The sequence below is a fragment of the Dunckerocampus dactyliophorus genome, chromosome 7 (assembly GCF_027744805.1).
Source record: "Dunckerocampus dactyliophorus isolate RoL2022-P2 chromosome 7, RoL_Ddac_1.1, whole genome shotgun sequence".
NCBI lineage: Eukaryota > Metazoa > Chordata > Actinopteri > Syngnathiformes > Syngnathidae > Dunckerocampus > Dunckerocampus dactyliophorus.
The window spans coordinates 13,267,044-13,284,479 of record NC_072825.1 but is presented as its reverse complement, the minus strand read 5'-3'; the positions used below and the strand labels follow the sequence as shown (position 1 = coordinate 13,284,479).

The 17,436-nt window shown below is 41.0% G+C and overlaps 2 protein-coding genes across 3 annotated transcripts; one reads left to right on the top strand and one right to left on the bottom strand.

The window, feature by feature from the left end:
• The first annotated feature begins 893 nt into the window (after positions 1-893).
• On the top strand, positions 894-1,840 carry LOC129185412 (hepcidin-like). Its single transcript, XM_054782479.1, has 3 exons — positions 894-1,051; positions 1,138-1,215; positions 1,291-1,840. Exons 1-3 carry the CDS (start codon positions 959-961, stop codon positions 1,405-1,407), a joined length of 288 nt encoding a protein of 95 aa, XP_054638454.1. The 5' UTR covers positions 894-958; the 3' UTR covers positions 1,408-1,840.
• Positions 1,841-7,999: 6,159 nt separating this feature from the next.
• On the bottom strand, positions 8,000-13,548 carry LOC129185055 (hepcidin-like). Of its 2 annotated transcripts, XM_054781717.1 has the most exons (5): positions 13,499-13,548; positions 8,688-8,753; positions 8,490-8,602; positions 8,339-8,416; positions 8,000-8,234 (listed from the first exon to the last, which is right to left on the bottom strand). In XM_054781717.1, exons 3-5 carry the CDS (start codon positions 8,574-8,576, stop codon positions 8,139-8,141), a joined length of 261 nt encoding a protein of 86 aa, XP_054637692.1. In that variant the 5' UTR covers positions 8,577-8,602; positions 8,688-8,753; positions 13,499-13,548; the 3' UTR covers positions 8,000-8,138. The 2 variants fall into 2 exon arrangements, with proteins under 2 accessions (XP_054637692.1, XP_054637691.1); XM_054781716.1 differs by lacking the exon at positions 13,499-13,548 and having other exon boundaries at positions 8,490-9,514.
• Between the last annotated feature and the right edge of the window lie 3,888 nt (positions 13,549-17,436).

Here is a 17,436-nt window from a genome sequence, read left to right as displayed (position 1 = left end):
GGAATGTGCATGTCCAACTGTTGTGTTCAGTGTTCAGTATGCGGCACGCTAAGGTCAGTGGCCCCTTCCCTCTGAGAGCATCCTGCACGAAGCCTGGCAATGGCGAGGTACTGTTGATCAGTTGATAGGTGTTGTATTAGTGTCATGATGTCAAAATGTGAATAGCGCGATGAAGATGACTATTTAATTGAACCGAGTATTGATCTATGAATGGAGCACACACCTGTTTGAATTTTGCTGTCCAGCTCCTTGTTGAAGAACAGCAAGGTTTGCAAAAAGTACTGAAACATTGAAGAGCCGGACAAGTGCGTTTGCACATAAGATCTCCACTTTGACTGTGACTGAAAAAAACAAAATTCATTGGATGATAATCTAAAAACGTAACCAGCTTGTTGATGTAGTTAAAAATAACCCAACCTGAACATTTGCTTTGCAAAAATATAACCCTCCTCATTTCTCAAAATATTTGTGCTGATACATGCACAAAGATCCACCCCAACATTTAAAATCAAACTTTTACAATCAGATTTTCATTTTAAGAATATATGTTTTAAATTGTTCCGTTACAGTGAGTCTATTAGTAACTTGGTTTCATATTCTACTCAACGCTGCCATTACCAATTAACACAATATCCAATCATGGCATTGGCAGTCTTGGGTGTGGTCAGCTTGGATAGGCTTCAGCTCACCTGTGACCCTATAATATTGTAAATGGTATAAAACTTTATTGACATATGATTGCAAGGATTTGTATCCAACACATTCAGAACTGGAAAGTCCCCTTGCCCGTTCCAAACATCATTTGACGAGTGACCCAAAGTCCACTCTAGAGGCAGGTAAAAAACCAGTCATGATGAACCTTTGATAAGTATATATACCAGCTTTGGTTGGAGTCACATTCAACAGGATCAGCGGAACTGAGCATACTCAAAGACTAAAACCCAGAAACGTTCCAAGGATGAAGACATTCAACTTTGCAGTTGCTGTGATCATTACGCTCGCCTTGTTCATTATTCGGGAGGCTTACACCTTCCCATTTAATGATGATGTGGTAAGAACAAAACTTTATTCAATGTTCTGTGGAACCCAGCTCTATTTTAAAGACATTAATCCCACACATGCATATGTGATTCATAGGCTCGTGACCAGGATTGGTGGGATGCAAGAAATGATATGGCTGCTGAATTTCATGAGTTGCCAGCAGACCCAGTGGAGGTGTGTAAAGTAAATAAATCAAGCAGGGTAAGTAACGTTGCACGGCATTGCTCATAGTATTAATTGTTCACACAGATGGCAGACGTCAACAACAGACAGAAACGCCACAGCGACCCTCGCGAATGTCGCGTTTGCTGTGACTGCTGTGGAGGAGAGGGGTTCTGTGGTCTCTGCTGCGAATGGACATTCTAGGAATTGTCTGGAATTATCAACGCAATTAGTAGCCTAAAAATGAATCTGTTCAGGCTTCTTGTGGCTGGAAACATCTGCATTCAGTAGATTTGGTCATTCTGACATGCTCATTTCTGTTACTGTATGGACAAAATAACTAATGTAATAATGTAACTAATCATAACCATGTCTTGATTTTCACAATAAATTTTAACAAAAAGCATGATGCATCAGTGTTTGTTGAATGGCCTATAAAAATGCACACAAGTGACGCATTCATTCATTATTTTCTTGATATGGCTGGAGGAAAAGGCATTTATTAATTGGCAGAGCAGTATTAAATGTCAGCAAGTTTGTATTAGGAAGGGGGACATGCTTACTTCACAAGATGATTTGTTTTCTGTCTGACGTTTCATACAGAGCAGTAGTCCTAAAAGTTACTCCTAACTGTGCATCTACAGCATCGGCTCATGTGATCAGCCTGTATCATTTTGCTGTTGTTGCACACACCAACTTGAAGCTGTTAGCTTTGTTTCTGCTTTGTTGAACACTGAAAAAAGCATGATGGCTTTAAAAAGGCACCATTTCAACACCCAGGAGGTGCCTAAATGAAATGTTTTTTCTTTTATATAATTGTTAATTGTTTTCAATAGTTGTTACTTACATTTGATAGCCTAATCCTAAATGATTCGCCCTCCAAAGGCCAATACCCTGGCGTCCATCAACATTTGTTTTATTGTACAGGGTCAGGCAAAATGATCTGACACATTTGTAGGTTAAATAAAAGGCAAATAAAGTAAAGAAACAAGAAAGTGTTTTTAGTTTCGAAAAGTACATCTCAACATCTCAACAAACCATCTCAACAAACACTCTGTAGATGGAAGTACTCAGGCTCTGTACAAAGAATGCATCCAGAACAAAAACCAATAGTGCTCCCTCCTCAAATAGCAGAAACAGCCAAGCGTCCTGATATCACCATCTATTCAGAAAAAACAAGAACAGTAATCATAATAGAACTCACTGTTCCAATGGAGGAGAACCTGTCCAATGCGTATGCCAGAAAAAAGTGCAAGTACCAAGACCTAGTTGCCGAGTGTGAAAACAGAGGATGGTGTACCCACTACTTCCCAATTGAAATAGGAAGCAGGGGCTTCTACAACACATCACTTACCAAATGTCTTGCTGCAATAGGAGTCCCAAGTGGTAAAAGAAAAGCCATCATGGACACCACCTCAAAGACAACACTGAGAGCAAGTTATGTTATCTGGCTATGCCGTCAAAGCAAAGCATTCAATCAGGTGGACTTAACAACACCAAACAGACTCACTGAGGAAAGGGGGACGGTTGAGCGCTCTTAAAACCGGTTTAACCCACCAAAGTCTGGTCCGCAGTCCAGAGACCTCTAAGAGTAATGGAAGTGTTAATGTCTACATGCCAAACATGAGAAGAACCACAGTTCAACTTTTCCCAATGTCACCTTCACAAGTGAGAATTACAATGGAGTGCTCATCATAAAAAGGGTGAAATAAGGCTCCGGAGGTGACAGCACTGGTGTTCTACCAATCAAATACTTCTCTCTCTAATGCCATTCTGTTTCATGATGTTTTAAAAATTAAATCAGTATTCATTATTGTCCACACACTCAATGCAGATCCAGTAGCTCTGAAGTTGGTAACCCATAACAAGATGGTGTTTGGAGCTGGTACGGGATCATGTCTACCAAGATTGAAGTGCAAACGGAACGCTCGTTGTGTTGCAGTTACAGATTCGTTTGTTTTGATAAACATTTCCACAATGAAAGCGCGATGCTCACCAGTCCAATTCATGGCAGCAACTGAAAAAGAAACGAAAAACAATGGCATTATAAAGAAACAAAGCAAAATGGCATTATATGAAAAAAAATGGCATTATATGTACTTTTCGAAAATAAAAACGCTTTTTTGTTTCGTTACTGTATTTGCCTTTTATTTCACCTACAAATGTGTCAGATCATTTTGCCTGACCCTGTAGATTAGAGCTCCTTTTATTTTTATACCAGACATAAAATGAATAGGAATTGTCCGTCTTTGCCTACATACGACATCAAGTCACATACATTTTTAAAATGGGAACATTTTTCTTGTTCAGTCTCAGAGACAAGTAACATTATACACTTCACAAAACCTTGATTTTAAACAGTCAGGGTTGATATCAATTGTGTAACACAGCCGATGTGGCCCAAGTCAATACTAGAGAAATCAAGGATCAAGGCAAAGTCCATGGCTGAAGTGGGTAAATGCTATCAGTGATGGGGACATAGACCACTATAAATGCCAATCTAGGTCGCGCACATTGCACGGGACAAACACATCAGAGTTGAGAGAAGAACTGAAGAAACGAAAAGTTGCTGCATACTCAGCTATTAAAACCAACTGCAATCTCCAAGATGAAGACTTTCAGCTTTGCTATCGCTGTCGTCATTGCTCTTGCCTTTATTTTAATACAGGACAGCTATGCTGAGCTTGCTGAAGTAAGATGGCTTTCATGATCTTGACAATGTTTTGTCAGAATCCTGAGACATTCTTCACTAACTGCACTTTTCATAAATAGGAGGTGGATGTGGCAGAAGGAAGACGCGACGCTGATTTTGAACCTCTTGTGATGCCAGCAGACGAATTGAAGGTAGGCTAAGATAATTAAACAAATAAAATAGAATGAGTAATACTGAATAACCTAGCTGATTTCATTTGTTTTGTGCACAGGAAGCCCATTACACCAAACAGAAACGTGAGAGCAATCCTAGAGGATGCCGCTATTGCTGTAACTGCTGTTCTAAAGGGCCAGCGTGGTGCGGGATCTGCTGTGACTGGTGATTCCTCGAACCATAAATCTGTATAATCCCAATAAACATGGAAGTTATTTAATCATTGTTGTATGGTAAATAATATATATACCCTGTATATATAAATTACTGCATCCAATCCAACTATCTCACATCTTTCAAATCTCTGCTGTACATTGTCAAACATAAAATCAAATCTGAATGATATTATGGTAGGTTGCACTTCCAAATGGTCAGTGCCCTTTGAGGGACTGTGCAGAATACATCAACCCAAATAATGCATCGCAATACAATACTTCAGTACTATAATAAGCGCTGCTTTGGTTCCAATATTACCAAGTGAAAACATGTATTGATGTAATTATAATGATCTCCCAATGGATGTTATTTCTGGGTTACACGTGTTTTAGCCAAGTTCTCGGTATTGTTTCAGACTGTCTTGATGCTGTTGCACCAATGAACAGGGTTAGCTGCAGAAAAGATGAACTGCACATATAGTACATACAACATTTACTGGCACAAAGAAACAATATCATAGGGTTTGGAGGCGATAATCAAAACATGAGGCTACTTGTGGGACTGGATGTTGTTTTTGAGAGGCCGAATTACTGGATAATCACTGGGAATCTTTCACATGGTGGATTTCGTAGCAATTAGGCTGTCATACATGTGGTCATTTGTTAAAATTAAAGTTGGTTGGGACCCAAAATGAGGTAGGAAAGAGAGGACAGACACATAAATTGAGGCGCAAACAGGGACAGACGGGGTCAGTGACCAAGACCAGGCAAAACTGGTTGATGAGTATGAGCCTCCGGATTTGTTTGGGAAGAATATTGATCCAAGTGAGAAACACGTTCCCATGGAAATACAGGCTAAAACAAACAAAGAGAAATCAAAAGGTCAGGATTTGGGAGCTAATAAGACTAGTCCCTTGAAGGTCTTATGATGCTGCTATGTCCAGTCAAATTTCAATTAATGCTAGTTTGGATACAATCTGAAATCAGAAAGCGACAACTGTTCACCTTTTAGCTTTTTCTTGTTTTTTTTACTTGTTGTTTGTTTTTTAACTGAGAGCTACCAGTGGTGGCAAACAGGAGAAATGTGATGATAACCATAGAAGCCAAAATGCAAATTATTCTAACATGCGTACAGGTTGGTGTCCTGGTTGCAATTGATCAACAACAAAACCAGAAAAAGGACGTAGCTGGGCTGTTGATATTTATTTCCTAACATGTTTTTGTGTGGCTATGTTAATAGTATCATTATTATGATCATTTGCTTGGTTAGATGGAACCTTTGTCACAAGTGGCATGAAAAAGTGATTGCCCCCATCCTGGTTTCTTATTTCTTTGCATGTTTGTCACACTTAAATGAAAGTTTTTCTTTTTGAGTATTTCTTTATTTTATGTTCAGTTGTGTTGTCATTGACTAATATTTAAATTTGTTTGATGATCTGAAACATTTACGTGTGACAAAAAAATAAAATAGCAGGAAGGGGACAAACACTTGTTCACATTTAGTAATTGTGATTATTGTTATTAATTTAGCTATTAATCTTAATTCCAGATGTTGTCAAGTGTAAACTTGCTTTTGAGAAGATAACAATATCCTTTTTTCAGGTTTACATATCTAATGCTAACTAATTCACTCTCCAAAGGCCAATGGTTGGCACGCCTTGATAATGCAATTTTTGTGATGCATAGTTTGATCTTGGACTGGAATGATATAATTACCATTATTTTCTCTGGCAAAACAAGTTTGAATATTCTGTATGTGCACAAGACTACGACGAAGGAAAGAAGCTCTGTCAACTTTTTGGACGATTTGTAATTTATTTCCAAAATGTAACAACCACTGAGCACGTGCACCCTCGCTAACGTCTTACTTTTTCTCAGAAGCAATGCTGTGCGTCATGCATGTAATAAAATATGATTTAAATGTTCATGGTCGATTTTGCTTTTGTGCCACAAAGAACACGGCCCAGAGTAAAACCAGAGAAATCCCCTAGGCACTTCCAGACATCAGCCAAGGACGGATGCAAAACTAATTAGAGAATAAGGTAAATGGGTATAAAGGAGCATTTGCCTTGATGTCTGTAAATACCAGCATTCGTTTTAAACATTACAAAACAGCTGAACAAGAAGAACTGACAAAACTAGAGGTTGCTATCTCAGTACACAGTATATACAGTAAATATTCATTGTGTCTCTGTTAATACCGTACATTCCAGTGTAGTGTACAAGCCTCTACTTTGAACCCTGTGGCTCCTACAGTGGTGCGGCTAATACATGGCTAAATTCTAATCTCGTGACATCTCCTTTACTCAGAACTACTACAAACTGTTTAAATAGTGTGCAAGTCAGTGTTGAAACGATATACCAACATAACAGTCTGACTCATGGTCTCATCTTTCAAAGAATACCTTATTAACAGCACTAAATTCATCACACCGCAACTTAATACTCAAAAGGTGAATATATACACATATACACATAATATACAAACATGTAACCAATATCAGTTTAAAATAAAAACAACATTTGAAAGTTTTTCCATAAGGCATTGCTTCTGAGCAATGCATTCATTGGGACGCTGTTACGACGCCAGTTTCCCTTTTTTGCCTAGGACCCCCGGGTCTTCTGGCTCCCTCTGGTGGACCGAGGCAACATTGCAGCGCCATTATCTATGCTCCTCCAATTAAATGGTTTTCTCAACTGAAATGTATTATGGGAACACTTTAAAATGTTGGATTTTTTTCGTATAAAACTTGTATTGATACATGTTTCTATATTTCTGAGGTCATGTTTGAGTGTTTAATGTTGTTTGTAAGATGAAACTGTGAGTCAAACTGTTATATTGAGTAATGACTAGGGATGAGCCGATACTCCACTCGTTACTGAAAATGCATTTTTGCCGAGTACGAGCATGAAATGAGTACAGCTCGTCATTATATAATCGTGATGATGGAAAATCCTCATTATGTGTTCACTCTTCACGCTCTGTGATTTGCCTGTCACACACAGCAACTGCTGCTCCCTAGGCATACTGGATAGTTCATGGCTTGACACGTGACAGACAGAAGGAGGAAAAAAGAGGGGAAAAAAACGAGAAAATTATTTATTTTCACCATCAAAGTTTGGCCAGCATTCACACATGTAACAGTGCTAGTTTAGCAAAATAACTTTCATGTTAGCCATGATGCTACAACATTAACTGCAAAAGCTTTGTTGTTTGCTGGCACTGTTTTTATGCTCAAACATCATGTTTGTGGACGGGCAATGTTAAAGTAAAATAAAATTAAAAAGTAATTTCTGTTCTTGTGTAATGGATGCCAGCCTGTGAGGCTGCACGAGTGTACGTTGGTAAACCTCACGCCCTCTGCCTCAAGAGCTGCGCTGAACACGCGACCGACAGTCGGGGCTTTTAGTCGCGTGGTCAGCGCCCTCGCCTCCCATTACGAAGGTCTTGTGTTCAAGCTCCGGTGCGGGCAGTGCGAAACAGGGCGGGTTACAATTGTCCAATATGAGTTTAAATTTACCTGACAGTTCGCATGACACATGTTCTTATTTTTCATATTGTATTGTATTTTCGTACTGTATCATTTCTATAATAACAATATCAAATAGCTGCAAAATAAGGTAGGTTTCTATCAACATCAGCTATTTCTTTTTTTTACTAGTTCGTAAGTCACAATCAGCTGTGGCGCCAGCTAATTTGGACAAATTATTACAGTATTTAAAAAAAGAATCAGTAGGCCAGTATACTTCATTCATCTTTATTTAAGAGGTGGGAAGTACAGTAAGTGTTAGCATATTGAACAAACACACATTTACAAACCGGGTCTACTGTTGTATTTTTCTATATTGTTAAACTGGCAAATTTGATGTCAAGCCGGAACAGAATGTAAACGGCATGGAGGTTGGTGCAGGACTTAGAACCTGCAGCACACTCCACAGACGCCAGGTCTGCAGCATCCACAGCAGAAACGACACTTGAAGCCACGCTTGTGTCTGTTGGTATACGGCATCTGTGGGACAAAAATATAAGACATGACCAAGATGTTCCACTCCAGCATCATCAAGTACTTCGCTAACATGTTGGAGACAAATCCATCCAAGTTTGTCAACAGACCTTCCAGGATTCCTCAAAGGTCTCGTCGTATGCAGCAACTGCACTTTTACTGTCCATCACCTCCTCCAGCTGTTCCGTCTGTTCATGAATTGAGTAGGTTCATATATAATAATGTAAACGTTTTCGTTCAGTAGGTCACATTGATACTCACTCCACTGACTGGGGTGGCTGAGCTCTCCTGAAGATAAATACAGGCCAACATGATGGCCACTGCAAGAACAACACCGAGAGTCTTCATCTTGGACTGTTTCAAGTTGTTCTGCTCTGAGATTCAAGAAAGTGTATTTGTCCTGATCATTGTGATCTTGCCTGATGTAGGAGTGTGTTTAACGCTCCTATTTATACTCACTTTGGCCCCTGTTGCTTCATCACAGAATGTACTGACCCTGCATCCAGGAAGGAATGACATCTCTATCTGTGTGGTGATGGGAAGAACACTGGGAATTTCTCACCTTAAGGCACTGGAACATTCTTTTTATCTGTGACCTGTTTTTCCGTAATAGCCAGTTTCCGAATACTACAACATTTCCCTCAGTAACATTTTGTCAGTGGTGTAATTCCAACACCATTTATGTTTCTCCAATTTGCAAGCATGTCTCTGGTCCGACACTTCCTCATTGTCACTGGACTACCGCGAGATGTGTTCAGGGACACTCGAAAATCATAAAACGCCTTTACTATGCGTGTATGTGTGGTCTAAATAAACAGTAGGACAACGAAAAAGGGTAAGTGGATATTCTTATCACTCACCAAGGTAACTCTTACTACAACGTAACTCAATTTGCTGCAATTAAGTGTGATCGGAAATCACATAAGATACGTCTGCTCACAAAATGTGTCAATTATTACCTCATTAAAAAGTAAACATATGAACAAAAGTCTTCAGTTCAGTTTGTTCCATTCAGTCCGTAGAAAATATTTGGATAGACGTGAAAAACAAAATCCGTATATACAGTATAGTAAGTGCCTGCTTTTTTGGAGTTCAGCCCACACCCCAGTAGCAATCTCTGACAGTATGCTAGGAAAAGAGAGATTGTCCAAAATCCCATCTTTCAGGAAATTCCGACTCTGAAGGACACAAAGGAATGCTGGCAAGTTTGGGCATTGTTACAAACCAGAACTTGAACGCAGTACACTGTAGTGAGCAATGAGTCAGCAGGGTCTTGTTGAGTTTGTGACAAATGACAGGGCTTTTGCACTTTCAGTCATCTGCAAAATAATATATCACAAGGAAGGAAGAAGAAAGGGACTGTTTTATTTTGGGGGTGTACTTCCTGCCGCGTGTTTGCAATTGCAGTTAGTTGGGTTCATAAGCCCAGCGTCATCCCATGAACAGCCCTGGTCGTTACCTCTGTTCTCCTCACCTGTGCTGACACCTAATGATTTCCTTACCTGTTGCTACTGGCCAAGGCGTCCCGTTGTGATTTTTCACGGAGCTTTCCCCTCTGTTGCTTTTTGTTGCATGTAACCTGCACTACGTGAGTACCTGCACCTGACTGTGATTAATAAAAGGACTTTTAATTGCACGCTGCGTCTGTCTCTGCATACCGGGGGTCCAGCATTCGACAGCCACACTCAAATCGTGACAGAATGAACCAGCCAAAGATGACCCCTGCGGAGACATCCTGTGGAATTTTTTTTGGGCCGCTCAGTACAAACGTATTCAGCGTGACCATGCGGCACCCGGAGGTCTCCTGGAGCACCTCAGGAGGTTCAATGCCCAGATCGGTAAGATATGTAGACCTGCTGGTTCCCAGCCCCTTCACCACTCGTCTGGTTCATCTGGGGATGTCTGGGATCCGTCCCTTGAGGAGGGGGCTTCCGGGTCTTCCGGGTCCGGCTGCGCAGACTACACCTCGCCAGGCCGAGGTCAGGTCACCTCTGCCGCCTACTACGTCTCTATGCAGGGCTGAGGTTGGATCACCTCAGTTTCCACCTGCGTCAGCTCCACACTCTGCCGAGGGCAAGTCTCCACCCGCTGCAGCTTCACGCTTGGCAGAGGGCAAGTCTTCCTGCCGCCCCAACTCTGGCACCGCAAACTTGGTCGCACCGGCCGCCCACAATTCCCGCGGCAGAAACGGCAAGTCCTCGCCGGTCACTCTTGTCGGCTGTGCCAATCTCCAAACAGTCCTCACCGGCTGCACCGTCGCCACCAGATGCAGCAAGAACGCTGGCCAGCCATCAGCATTCATCCCTCCGTTCTCCCTCCACCCACCCTGGATTTTACGGGACTGTGGAACGTCTGGTATCCATTTCTTCCTTATGTACAGTCATGAGCTGTCTCTTTTTATCTGTTTTTATCTGACCTTTGACTTTCAGTGCACACAATGCTGTCAACAGTGTGTGAACAGTGTCAATGACAATGTAATGTTCATTACCAGCCAAGCAATTCCAAAATATTAATTACTGCAATTGCGATTGAAAGAAACGTTTTATTCTTTTCACTTTTCCACAGAATTAAAAAGAAATACTGTCGAACAAAGGACAACAGACAACAGAGTGGACACATGTCTTTCATAAATCGAGATAACCAGCTCATAAAACAGGTTTCAATGTTAAACAAACGCTGCAACTTCTGTGGGTTTGCAGTCACACAATAATCTGTTGTTTTTTTATTAAAATGAAAAAAGAGCATTGTTGTTGCTCAAAAAAAAATCCCTAAGGACATTCCAAGCATCACTCAGAGTGATTTAGACCCATCCCTTTGTCCAAAATGAGACAAAACCATCCGGAATGAATATAAATACCAGCTGATTTGTCACACTTAGGGGATATTCTGCGAAAGTGACTCAACGAATCCAGGCCTTGTGCTCAAGTTGCAACAGAATTGAACGGTACTTCGACGGTGGTTGTCAATTTACTTTGTCAAGTCTGCTTTTCGGGTTTCTGCTAAGTGCGCGTTCATATGAAAGGGGGCATTTGATGTCTTATTATTCTACTTCCGCTGAAAAGTGAAGCGATCCCAACCTGTGTATTTTATTAAAAATGAGTAAGTAATTATTATGGATCGTTATGAGGAGTTCCCAGAAGATTACGACTTCAAAAAGCAACACCGTCGCCGGCAGTAGAGTGAGGAAGGACCACTGACAGAATAATGTAGAGTAGGGGTGTCAAACTCAATCGCACAGGGGGCCAAAACTCAAAGCCTACTTTAGGTTGTGGGCCGAACTGGACGTTACCCCCACCCCCCACACACCCAACCCCACAACTTTGTATCTTCCTTATTATTTATCCTGAAATTTTCAACACTTGTATATTTCTGCATATTGAAAGTATTAAAAAGCTTAAAACCTTCTTGTCCTTTTAACCAACATAACTGAATTAAGCACACTCATATGATTCATCTCTGCACACACAGATGCTCGTTTGAAGTTGCCAGCATGACAGGACATACCCCAATAATCCAGGCTGAAAAAATAGTAGTTAGAATGGTCAGATTTTGAGAAAATGTCTCATTTTTACATCAGAGTGGGGAACATTTTTTCTTGTCCATTCATTCCTGCTTGAAATTTGTTTTTTCCAATACACCGCGGATATACAACTACAACTGTTTTGGTGTAGTTGTTGGTTTCAGTAAATCGATTGTTGACCAAACACCTCTTCATCATTCTCTCAATGTGCAGGCAAAAGCTACAGTATTTTATAGCAAAACAAAAACATCACACTCCGTGAGATGTGCAAACCGGAAGAGTTTGCAGCTGTGGAATGGGCAGATTACGCCATTCCCCAGCATGCTTTGCTGTAGTTAAAATGATCACTTTTGACTGTCTTATGCCTCTTAAGGTCTTATTTTGTACAGACAGGGTGTAATGCAGCGCGGGCTGAATTTGCCCCCCACCCTGAGTTTGACACATATGATGTAGAGCGTGTAATGCGTAAGTTAACTCCCGACCTTGCTCAATAAGCCCGGCCGACGTCGGCCCAGCGATTTTATGTTTATGGTGTGATTTATTGTATTAACTATACCCTCCTAGTCTTTTCATTTTCAACACTCAACATTGCACAACTTTGACACTTTAACATTTTAAGCTGAAAGGCTGGACATAACCTGGTCACAACCATGTTACGGTTCTATGTAGAAAAACAATGACGAGGGAAACGGACTTGCGTATTGACAGGTGAACGTGTGGAAGCCTTTGCAGCAGCGGGATGGTTCGCATGGCTTCAAAACCACAGTGGTATGTGTTCTTTTTTGCTGTGTTCAGTATGACTGGGTTATTTGTCATAGCGATGGTGACCACAAAGGTCAAATACATGGTCTGGTGTTAACTAAATGCCAAAATGGTTAAACACAGACACAGATGGATTGATGGAGTTATGAATGGTGAGGCAACACAGAGAGGGGTCAACATATTGCAAGTGACAAGCTGAACAACAGGAACACTGTGGTTGCTATTTAAGCCGATATGATTGCAATTTAATTTACTCTCTCTCACAGACACAGAAGACCATGTATGCACACACACACACACACACACGCACACTTGCACAGTATCCACATGCTCTGACTACTAGACTGGAGCCTGGCAGACTCTTGCTCTATTACCACACTCATGTATCCTTGCAGGGGGCTGAGCTACGTTCCAGGCATGACTCGTGCACAGACGAATGCCCGTTATTCACCCCCATAAGAGCACAACTGCTGCCAAAACATACAAGGAGATAGTAAAGGAGAGGAGAAGGTTTTGTTTAGCTTCCTCACAGCACACACACACTCACACATAAACTGACTCATAACCACATGAGCACACACAAAACAGAACACATCCAGGCAGCAATTAGAGGCCTGTTCATTGTTAAGTCTGGTATACTTGGATCATAAATTTGAAAGCTGTTATTTCAGAAATAGGTAAATAAATAGAAAAACACAATATTAAGTTATAAACTAAAGACGTCCATACAGCACTCTTACATTTCTATACAGTGGAACCTTGGTAGCGTGAATTTGTTCCAGAAGCTCTAACCCAAACGAAAGTTAATGGGATACATTATTTCCCATCAGAAATCATTTAAATCCAATTAATCCATTCCAGAAAGCCAAAAAATGTCAACACCAAAACACATTTGTATAGTTTTACATGAATAAAAACAATTCTAAATGTATAAATACATATAAATGATGAATGAAAGGGATAAATGAACATTTAGGGTTACTGCTACCTTTGTTAAAGACATAATTCTTGATGTGACCTTTCCCAAAGACACGATGTGGCAGCGAGATCGAAGCCTTCCTCTTCAACACCACCTTCCTGTGCACACACTTCCACTCAAGAGACGAGCGAGTACAACACTATCTGTGTCTGTTCACCAATCTAAACGATCTGTGTCCGTATCTGTACTCGGAGTGGGTGGGGCATAAACCGTCAGTGGCCGTGGTTTAAATCTGGTGGGTGGGGCTTAAATCTGTACATAAAAGTCTGAAATTGACATGGATTGATCAGAAGTTGCTTTATTTATTTTTTATTATTTAGCTATATGTGTACTGTGTATGTGCGTAAGTGATCTGTAAGACTTTGTTATTTGTGTGTCGTTTACAGCTTTGTCTTGTCAAATGCACCGCGTACTTAATGAATAAGTCTACCAACTAACTTTAAATATCATACAAACCAAAATAGAGAGAAATGGAGAACGTGAGCTGGAGTCGAGCCAAGCAAGCAGAGATTCACTGTCTGTATGGTGTCTGTGTGTGAAAGAGTGAGAGGCATGGTTCCACTCTCTGACTATAGCGAGTCTGTCTAGGGAGGGGTGGTCGCTGTGAGTGACTGGCCAATCACAGAGCGTGAATACATAAGTAGTTACCCAATGAGGATTTTCCTTCATCACGATTACGGATAATGTACGCCTTTCATGCTCGTACTCAGCAAAAATGCATAATCCGTAACGGATACTCGCCTAAAACGAGTATCCAGCTCATCCTTACTATAAACCACAAATTGAGTGAATGTGCGCATACGCCACTTTTTATAGGTTTGAATATTTTGTCCATACACACATTTGGGTTTCTGGCGTGGGCAGATTTCCACACACATTTTTTTAGAAGAGGCTCCTGCTTGGTCGATCAAAGCAAAACTATTCAACAAGATAAGTTACACCCGCAATGGCTGACTGAGGAGTAGGAAACTGACTTCTCTGTTGAGTAGATGTATTTGACTTAAAAAGTATGATATTTTTGTCATGTTATTAAATACATATTGATCCTGAACTGCTTCAGATGTTGCTGTTGTGATGATGAAGATGTTTGGAACTGTCTGACCCTTTAATCCCCTTACAAGCACCAGTGTAGCGCCGATCACCAGTGGAATAAGTAACTGACTTGAAGTTACCCGCGGTAATGTCAGGCGTATTGGCGACCGAAGATAGAGTGTTGGTATTGTGTCAGTGTTACGGTGGTTGCGGCTATCGTACTTAACATGTTGGAGTTCCCCTCACTCTGAACGCCTGTAGGGTGTATTGCTTCTGATTTTGTTGCTGTACATGGGTGACCCTGGTTTGAAACTCCGCTATGCATATGTTTACATCATTATTATTTTGTTTTTTGATCCTGGTTCTCATGGTGTCTAGCAAAAAATAATCTGGCCGGGCCACTGAAGGCCCAGGTACCAAATGCACCGCCCGCCACTGTATGTGATTAATTAGATACCCAGTGAGCTGGCCAAACTTTGGGTATGAAAAGCTGGACTAGGAATTCAGTTTCTCTATCTACAGTATATCTACATCTTTATATCTATCTTTCTAAAGGGAACATACAGTATATGATCTGATCGCTGCTCTCTGATGCCCCTTCTAACTTGTGTCCTGTTTCAGGTAATTAATTTAAGTCCATTTCTTCAATTGTTGACATTATCACATCACAGGACATCAGGATGAATGGATCGCTGACATGCTGAAATAGAACTTTGGAAAAGATTTCTGTTAATGCTACACTTCGCCACAATAGTTCCAGCCTCGTAACCGTCAAATGAGTCATCACTCCTGTACAGTTAATCATTTCAACCAGCACCAGGCGAGAGCAGACTGTAAGCCAGAAACTTCACCACAGGTCACACTGAAAGCTGGTAGCCACCCGGCTCCATAGACTCTTAGGCAGAGACACAATCAACACTAGTGACATGAGGTCAAGACCTTCTCTACAGCTGAGTTGATTAAACACGCTTGAACAACTCACACATTGACCAATAACCTCTGCTGTGCTGAGGATGATGACTTTGCTGTGCACAAAGGGTGCATTGCTGAGAGATCGGATCCTAGCAATTTAGGTACAATACCCTAGTTTCTACAGTTCTGCTTCCATTCTGTTGCTGCGCCTTGAGGGACCAATCAACTTGGCAGAACCTCCTTGTGTGCAAATATGAATGAATGAATATTTCCTCAACAGACCCTCCAAGTTGAGGCGACTATTGTTTCTGATTCATGGCTCTGCATTATTTCACTCTGAATGAATGGTGGTGGGTGGCTAAACATTTCGGAACAATGAAACCCTCCTTTACCCCCTACTTTACTAATATACAATAAAATCTCCTTACCCACAATTCAACACTTGAGTAAATAGCCCCCTGGAACCGGTGAAACGCCACTATATGCCCACTTCTAGAAGCCACAACTGTTCGCCATGGTGCAAATACATCCCTTCCCAGCCCTTAGTGAACACATTATATCCACTTCAACTGGTCTTAATATACTTTAATAAGACCTGTTTTTGATTATTTCTCCCTGGAAACCGGTAGTAACACAGCTACTCGGCACATATAAAAATTGAATGAATGGAGTGGGATTGCCAAAGAGTCAGGAGGGGGAAAAAAGAATCCTTGTAGATTTGTTCATACCAGCTGGATCATGAGACCAATATAATGCTTGTGCCCATGGCTCTGAAAGTACCACTCTGAGTAACTATATGCCCAGCCTGTAATGTTTTTAAGGTGTGTAGTATGATTCAGCTCAGGTCATAAAGCATACGAGCAAACTCGTATGCCACATCCTGTGTGGAAGGACATAGTGGCTCAATTACCCTCTTGGGAAAAGGGACAATGGTTAATGTGTTGTATTTGGAACCCAAATTTCACAGCAACATGGGCAAAGAAATTATTGCACACGGGGGAAAAAGTACACCGGTTTGGGGAGAAATGCATTTAGTTCTATGTAACGGATGTTTATAAAGAATCAATGTCCCCAGTGCACCTGCTGTTAGCAAGCTGAACCGCAGAAACACTTCCTCACGTATAAAAATGATTGACATAGGTAAGGTTATTACTTTAATTGATCCTGAAGGAATATACCAATACAAACATGAGCATCCCCTTGCTGTCTATAACATGTACACCAGGTATATTACACTTTTTGAGAGTGATTATTGCCCTGCGATTAGCTGGCGACCAGTACCTGTGTACCCTGCCTCTCGGCCAAAGTCAGCTACGATAGGCTCCAGCATACCCCGGCGATCCCAGTTAGGACACGAGGCAGGATGGATGGGATGGATGGAGAGTGATTTTTGTAATTAACTGTGTTTGGCGTAATGGCGTTAAAAATAACTCACTGGATGAATTTCAATTTCAGTAGAAATTGTGTGGAGATGCTGAAATGCTGAAGCTGAACTGAAATGTAGAATGACACTGAAATATCTTAGAAATGCATTGATGCATCCACTCAGAATAGAACCAGCAACCGTCAGGTTGGGAGGTATGGGAGTTATGTTAAATATAAGATCAAGTTTTGCCAACGGTGGTGACATTGAAATTTTCCAGTCATTTTCAATAAGAAAAATGTCACATAAAATATAGAATCATGGAAAATGTGGGAACTGTTAGAAAAGTCCTGATAGATAACCTACTGTACATGTGCTGAATGAGCTGAGCATTTCCACGTCGGAATGGTCTGAAGCAGTTGAGAGATGCGGGAGTAATTCGTGGACAAAAAAAAACAGCAGAATTTAAAATGTTGGAATGTAAAAATGTAGAATGATTTAAAATGTGCATGGACTGAGGATTGAATCAGCAACCATTGGGTTGGGAGACGACCAACTTACAACCTACTGTAAGTGATGCCACCCTGTATAATGAGTGGGATGTTACAGTAATGGACAACGGAAAATGTTTTTCCACTAG